Source organism: Chaetura pelagica, unplaced genomic scaffold (genome assembly GCF_000747805.2).
Source record: "Chaetura pelagica isolate M959 unplaced genomic scaffold, ChaPel_1.0 scaffold192, whole genome shotgun sequence".
NCBI classification, from domain to species: domain Eukaryota; kingdom Metazoa; phylum Chordata; class Aves; order Apodiformes; family Apodidae; genus Chaetura; species Chaetura pelagica.
The window spans coordinates 1,879,864-1,887,422 of NW_009952570.1; the positions used below are offsets into that span (position 1 = coordinate 1,879,864).

Sequence of the window (7,559 nt, forward strand, 5' to 3'; positions counted from 1 at the left end):
CCAGAGTATCAGAACCTAGGAAAGCAGCGAGGCACTCAAACCCTTCCCTCACGGTCATTCACAGAGCTGTTATTTCCCCACCTGTTGTCATTTCTGGTTTCCATTGCTACGGGGTTGGGAGATGACCGGTGGCTAGAGAGAGGGATGAGATTACTCCTCTCTGCTGTGTAATCAGACTGGATCCGGGGAGAAGTGTGTGTGATTTGCTGAGGAACGACTTTAGCTGCACAAAGACAAACATGCTATCAGTTCACAGCCAAAGGAAAAGTTGGCAGACACTGCACAGTCAAGATTCATTCTCCTGGCAGAGACCCTATTCCTACTACCCCATCATCCCTCCACATAAAAAGCCACCCCATCCCCAGATGATTTCCTGTCCACACTGATGACAGCTTTCCTCAATAGGAAAATAAGGGAAATGAAGCATTTTTCATCAATTTGTACCAGAATAGAAAGACATTATATACTAACACATCAGTTACACCTGTTAACAGATTAAGTTACTCCATTGCTCAAATGATTTTATTATTTATTTTTTTTTTAGGATCAGTCCAATCCTTTCTGCTGTCAAGAACTTACTTATTCAAGTTTCCAAAGCAAAACTTGACAGTGACCAAGGGAAATTAAATCAAGACAGACAAGCATACATAGACAGAGGCCAAGAAAAGGAAGAAAAAACCTACAAAAGCTTTAGAGAAAACACTAATGTATCAAGATACAACTTCACTCCTTGGAAATTTAAGCAGGGAAAGATATTACAAGATTCCAAAAGAACAAGGAAGCCAGCAGGTAAAAATGAGCAAAAGGAAATGTATGCAGTTCTGCAGGAACCATCTCAGGCAGATTCTATATCTAGGCAAGTAAATTTCTCACCTTTAGACCTTAGCGATTTACCTCCAAATGAACACACTAAGCACACTTGACCAGGACACCAAACGCATCAAGAAGCACAGAAAGGAGATGAGAAAATCAACTCTGAAAGCTATACTCTATCACCAAGCAGTTATAACTTCCAGTATAGAGAATGCAGGTTCTGAAGTGCCAAAAGGCGCAAGTTCATCCAAAAATTCAAGTAAGTTAATGAGCCATTTTATTACTTACTCCTCCTAGAACGTCTGTTTCTTCCTGGTATTAAAAGCTATGCCACAGGAGACCTGTTAACTGGTTAATCTCCAAGTTATTTTCTTCCCCTCCTTAACTTGCTAACTTCTGTTTGATGCACAAACACTGCTAGCATAAACTGAAAATTGAAGCATCAGTGCAGACTCTTCTTAAAATTGGAATCACTCACCAACTGGGATGTTTGAGGTCGTGACAGCTGTAGCATGGGAAGAATGGGAGGGCATTGTCATGGTGACAATGGTGCTTGTAGGCGCTTGGGTGTGAGACACAGAACCTAAAGAAAAAAAACATACAAGATCTTTCTACAGAGCCCTCCCACACCAGTATATCTATAGCGAAGTAAAGAGGGCAAAAACTCCAACCCAGACAACCCACTGAAGAACCCATCTATCTCCCTCCTGAAGTCTGCTCATGCACTTTTAAATTCAGTCTTTGCCACCACCAAAAAAAATAAATCCTCAGAAGTAAATCAGGTTAGAGGATCAAGGAGGAAAACCAACAAAAACCACATCCCACAACAGCATTATGGATACTCACCAGCTGTGGTTGCTGAAGCAATTGTATTTGTTGCCAAAATAGGTGCCACTGTTGCTGCTGCCACTGGAGTACCAGTACTAAAAATGGTTTTCTATGAAATTAAAAGAAAACCTCCAAGTTAAAACATTAGTACATTTAAAATATTTACTTCATACAGAATCTTGCTGTAAAGAGCACAAATATAGATGCTAATACTTTTTTTCCAAAATTTAATCTTAACACTCAAGATGGAAACAAAAGAGATGTTCAGAGGACATGAGAGGGTTTTTTTCTCTCTGGCAGCTCACCTGAGCCATGGTGTGGAGCTGTGGCTTCTGTGTTCCTATAGCTGGGTGTGAGGGCAATGTGATCCGAGTGGCCGTGTCCCTCGGCTGTGCAGGCCGCTGAATGCTAATGGCTGCAGAAGGTGGGTGCTGCTGGATGGATAGGGTAGGTCGACTGGAGACAAGGAAAAATACTTATGAAGGTAACCTTGTGGATACTAAATACAACAGATAACATGCAGGGACACACACCGGGCCTCAAGTCTCTTCCTCTCTAAGGGCAGCACTGCTACCAAATACATGGTCAAGTTTCTGATGCTACTTTGCTCTATTCTGTCCTCATCCCCTGCAAGTACACAACTAGAACGGCAGACTTACTGACAATATTTATCACTTCATCAAAAAGACTTTCAGTCAGGGATGCTTTTCAACATTCTTGTGTCATTTTTTTTACTCTTCATAAAAAAAGATGGGCTGAATTATCCACAAGCTCCTATAACAGACACACTGCCTTCCAGAAGCAGATCACTACTGACTTGTTAAGCTCTTTCTTCCTCAGAACACAATGCAACAGTCCATGTTCATAGTAATGTTTTATTTACAAAACTGAAAGCATTTGCACTGTGCAAGCATTACTATTTTTGCATTATATCACCCACATCTAGAGGATAATTATCTCTGGATATTTAACGTGTATGCTTCCCCTTCCTGCAGACTCTGTCAAGTCGGGGCACTGCAGATTTCAAAGCACCATCACCTGAGGGTCGATTCCGTGGCATGTGCTGCTGTTGTAGTTATAACAGGGGACTGAGCTCTTGTGGCCGAGACAGTTGCCACCACAGCTGGAGGAATGGTGCTTGAAGTTGTCACGGGAGGACGAGACTATAAAACCAAGTCAGAGAGACACATTCAGAGAAGAAACTTTGCTGTTTACAGAATAACTATGACTTAGGTTGTTAAAACTGGTTTTCCTGCATTTCATTGCTAAGTTTTGGTTTCCAGTCTAAGACATTTCCAGTCTTTCTGAATTGATCTCCAAGCTCCTCATCAGATCTGTCCTGGTTTTCAAAGCACATACATTATAGGAACCGGTAACCAACCAAGTTAACAAGACGAGATCCCCTGAAGGTCTTTAAGAAAAAAACACCACCACCAAGGGTCAGCTCCCTGCAGAATGAAAAACAACCCTGATGCAAACATCAATATCCTAACTGAAAGCATCAAGTAAAGATGTTTAATCCTGTTTTCTAACACTGACCACTAGTACTATTGTAGGGAGACACTACCTACAATCTTCTTCCAATATGTGTATATATAGGCTGATACATATATAGGAGCATATGAAAATGAAATATTCTACATCAATATATATACATTTAAGAATAAATACACACCAGCAAATCTAAGCTAAATCCTCTTCCCAGTTTCTAAGCGCTTTGGAGACAGTTAAAAACCCAATTTCTGGCACCAAGTTTACGAAGGAAATAAACCCTCAGGACTAAAGCACTGCTTTAGGACAGCAAGCACTGCTTGCTGTTAGAAACTGTTACCCAAGAAACACAACTGGAAGAGAGCTGCCAGCAGCCTCAGCCCAGCAGACACCCAATGAGAGGAAAGTGGCAGGAAGAAGGTGGGGCTGGCTGGTGGTGCTGGGTGAAGCTGCCTAGCTGCTACCTGCCTGGATGGGCTGGTGGATAATGTGCTGAACGGCAGGCTGGGCTGTCGCGGCATTTGGCAGCTGTGAAGCTGGTCTCAGGACTGTGGTTACTTTGGAACTGGACATCACTGCAGCAGCCGCTGCACCTGGGAAACAAACCAAGGTGTTAACTCTGACATCAGTGGGTGCTACTTCAGTTTGAATGTACTTCAGGTAACACTGGGTAAAAAGACTTAGAAAAAATACATATATTTGTTCACAAAAGTCTGTGGGGAAGGGTAGGTGTTGTTTGAAATGAATTGGCTTTACTGATACTTCTTACTCCCCTGTAACAACCTTATATTGCAAATATAATATTTTTCTATTCCAAGCTCTGGAACTCAGTATAAATACTTCAAACAGCTTGGTCACTGGGTTAATGTGTAAATAAGTCACCCAATATCCACAATCATCACCCTGCACCTGATGAAGTTCCAAAGAAAGATCCATGTGCAAATAGCAAAACAAAAAGCCTCCCGCCAACTTTTACAGTGACAACAGTGTAGGACTTTGGTTAATTTCTCTACTATTGGCTGTCTCCTCATATAAAAACATGTCACAAAACTGCTCAGGCGCCACTGTCACAGGTGAACCACACTTCCTACCAAGAACATACATGACATTTTGCAGGTTAGGTCCATCTATACCAGTGTGTATTTTTTCTTGGACGTGTTATCTGTTCTAACCACACAGAACTAAACACCAGACGTGCTGGTATCTGCCAGTGTGTTAAAACATTCCTGTTCAGTCCTGCCCATTTTAGCTGAAGAGAACCTAATGCTTACAAGGCCAGCAGTCACCTATTTACTGCAGCAGTCTGAGCAGCTGATGTATTAGCTGCACTGGCAGCAGCGAGAATTTTTAGAGGTGAAGGCTGGACGCATCTCTCTGAAGGCTGTGAGCAGAGGGCAGGGACAGCACGACTGGATCATTACCTCGGGGCAAGTGAGAAGCTCCAATGTGTAGGGGGGGCCCAGGAGCGCTACTTCTGATGATCGACATCTGCACATTGGTGGCCATGATATGATGCAAGTTACTAGGATGCCCCTGCAGAAGTAAAGAAATAACAAACCCCCAAATAAACAATGAGCTATGTTGACAGAATTAACGGCCACGGTGTTTCCATATCTAAGTTCCAAAGACAGAGAAGAGATTTTGTATCAATACTGTGTACAAAGGCTGCCTGCAGTACATGCTGCATGGGTAAATGTTTCTGCAGGATCAAGTCAGAACCTGCTGACATCCCCTGTGGAAGATGTAAACATTTATCTGTTTCACTGACCTATTCTTCTGGCTGGCACGTGGGTAACAGTCAGCCAGCAGTCACCCACACATGAACCAGAGAGACTGCCCTACCGCCATTAGTGACTTCTAACGCATGGATTCATCCCACCTCTCCAGAAAGCCCAGAGAATGGTGGAAACTTGGCAAAGACTGCAACAAATTCTGTTTTCTTAGAATTCTGGACTTGCCAGGAATGTTAATAAAGATAAAAATCCACTGAAACTGCTGCACACCCTTTGCCAGCCAACTCAAATCCACCTAAAGACACTTCACATCAAAACCCCAAGACTTCTGAGGTTTAGTTTCAAATCACAAGGACTGGCTCTGGAGTCAAAGTTTGAAAGAAAGAACTATCTAAAGCATTATCTCCATCTCTACCCATCCACCCTCCAATTTTGTCACTAGTGGTTTTATAAGATGTACTGCTAAACCATGTACTGTTCACCAGTCTCTTCTGATCTGCTCCCAGGAGAGCTAAAGGACACTGCAGTGATGAATTCCAGCAACTCACCTCACCTAGAAACTCCTGAAGTGATACTGGAACAGCAGGAGCTTTTAAGGCAAGACTCAGCTGCACAGCAGATTTTGGCCATCACAGCCTTGCTGGGCCACTTCAGTCAGAACATGACAATAAATCTGCAGCTTTCTAAATAGCTGGTGACAAGCAAGTGTGAGGTTTACTACTCCAACTGATCCAATAACCAAAGGACACTGCATGGAGAAGCCTGCTGCCTCCACCTTTCCTCCTGCTGCAGGAGCCCACCTCAATTGTACCAATATCACAGAATCACAGAATGTTGGGGGTTGGAAGGGACCTCCAAAGATCATCAAGTCCAACTCCCCTGCCAGAGCAGGAACAAAACTAGGGCAGGTGACTCAGAAAGGCATCTAGAGAAGGAGACTCCACAACCTCTCTGGGCAGCCTGTCCCAGGGCTCTGTAACCCTCACAGTAAAGAAATTCTTCCTCATGTTGAGGTGGAACTTCCTGTGCTCAAGTCTGAATCCATATTAGTACTGTTCTGACCATGCAGTGAGCTGGAACAGAAAAAAAAAAAACAGCACAAAACCAGAAAAGCACAGACCTGTTGCCCACTGATTGTTGCCACAGGAATTGTTGGAGCCTGTGGCATGTTGCTTTCCATGGTCACAGTAACTTGCCCAGGAACCTTTGTGGGAGCTGACAGAGTAGAGGGTGGAGCAGGAGCAATGGGCCGGCTGGGCATAGTGGGCTTCAAGGGGGGCTGGAAGAGACATAAAGACAGAATCACTGGCAACTCCAAAAGATTTTATGTTGAAGCAAAAATAATTGGGGGGGGAGGGTCAAAGCCTGAAGAGAAAATCAGCTTTGGACAACGCTAAGTATGATTTAGTATCTGGAGAGGAAGGATATTGGTCAGTTGGAGCTATTCCGTTTTCATTTGGGACAAAGAAAGGGCATATTTTGTAATAGAAATACACAGCTTCTACCATACAGCTTGAGCCACAGGTGGAATGTGTTAGAGGAATGGCATTTCACTACAGACACTGAGTGTTCACAGTTAATTTGATATTCTCATCCAAACCTGCAGAGAAAAGGGGACTTCAGAAACTGATTGAAATAACTCTTATCTTTCAGCATAATTTCTTCTTGCTCAACACTCTAACTTGTAACACAGATTGTATTTTTTTCCCCAATGAATTGTAAACCTCCTCTTTACCTTCATAAGTCCATCTGAAAAGGAAAGGGGGACAGCTGGAGTCAAATGTGCTGGTGGGGCTGTCACTGTCACTGGGGCACCAGACTGCACAGGGTGGTGCTGTGTCAGCATCTGAACCTGCGGGTACGGCCGAACCACCACTGGTTCCTGCTTTTCCTCTCGAGGTTGTATGGAGCCACCAGGGGTGACGTGCTCTCTAGGAGCAACTTCTGACTCACGACTAGATTCATCACTCACTAGGGAAAAAAGAAAAAGGGAATTCTAAGGAAAAGGTGAAAAAGGTTAAAAATTTCACATCGGTCACTCACCAGGTCAGAGAAGCGATGTCAGAAATAGCCTAAGTAACTGAAATTCACCACTGCAACTAAATGCATTCCAGTGCTGGAAGCTCTAGGTACTCCAGCAATGCTTCTCCTAGTTCATCTCCAAACCTTTGTAATGCTGACCAATCTGGAGTCAGCTCTGAGAAGTCCATCTGAACACCTTCTTCATCAAAATGAAAAATCCAAGTAATTATCCAAGTAACTGCCGTAAATTCCTCATCAAACAGGCAGTTATTAAAAGTATTACTTTCATCATAGAATCAAAGAATCACAGACTAGTTTGGGTTGGAGACAACCTTAATGATTGTCTACTTCCAACCCTGTGCCATGGGCCACCTGGGGACACCTGCCACAACGTGGGAATGTGTCTGGATGTGTTGCGTACCCAAACACCAGGCTGGAAAACAAAAACAAGCCCTCCAGAAGAAGAACCCACTTCACCCTGTCACCTCTGGCAGCCTAGGGAGAGCCTGTCGCCTCGGCAGGCAATCAAGACGCCCATTCCAGCGAGGCGACTCGTTCCTACCATCTCCCACTGCCCCGGCTGTGGCTGCGCGGCCCGCGAGCACGGGAGCAGCTCGGTCCTTGGCGCCGCTGGCCAGTCAGCGAGGGGCCGGCGGATCTTCACCAGGTCCT

General features: G+C 44.1%; 1 protein-coding gene across 1 annotated transcript in view; it reads right to left on the reverse strand.

Moving 5' to 3' along the window:
- Positions 1-6,711, reverse strand: part of SAP130 (Sin3A-associated protein, 130kDa) — a 17,275-nt gene extending 10,564 nt beyond the window's left edge. Inside the window, exons 1-9 of the mRNA XM_009993525.1 lie at positions 6,601-6,711; positions 5,986-6,144; positions 4,554-4,665; positions 3,601-3,725; positions 2,680-2,804; positions 1,947-2,097; positions 1,660-1,750; positions 1,292-1,396; positions 82-223 (exon numbers count right to left, since the gene is read on the reverse strand). Of these exons, the coding sequence (XP_009991827.1) occupies positions 82-223; positions 1,292-1,396; positions 1,660-1,750; positions 1,947-2,097; positions 2,680-2,804; positions 3,601-3,725; positions 4,554-4,665; positions 5,986-6,144; positions 6,601-6,711 (1,121 nt within the window). The remainder of the gene's footprint in view (positions 1-81; positions 224-1,291; positions 1,397-1,659; positions 1,751-1,946; positions 2,098-2,679; positions 2,805-3,600; positions 3,726-4,553; positions 4,666-5,985; positions 6,145-6,600) is intronic.
- Positions 6,712-7,559: the final 848 nt, after the last annotated feature.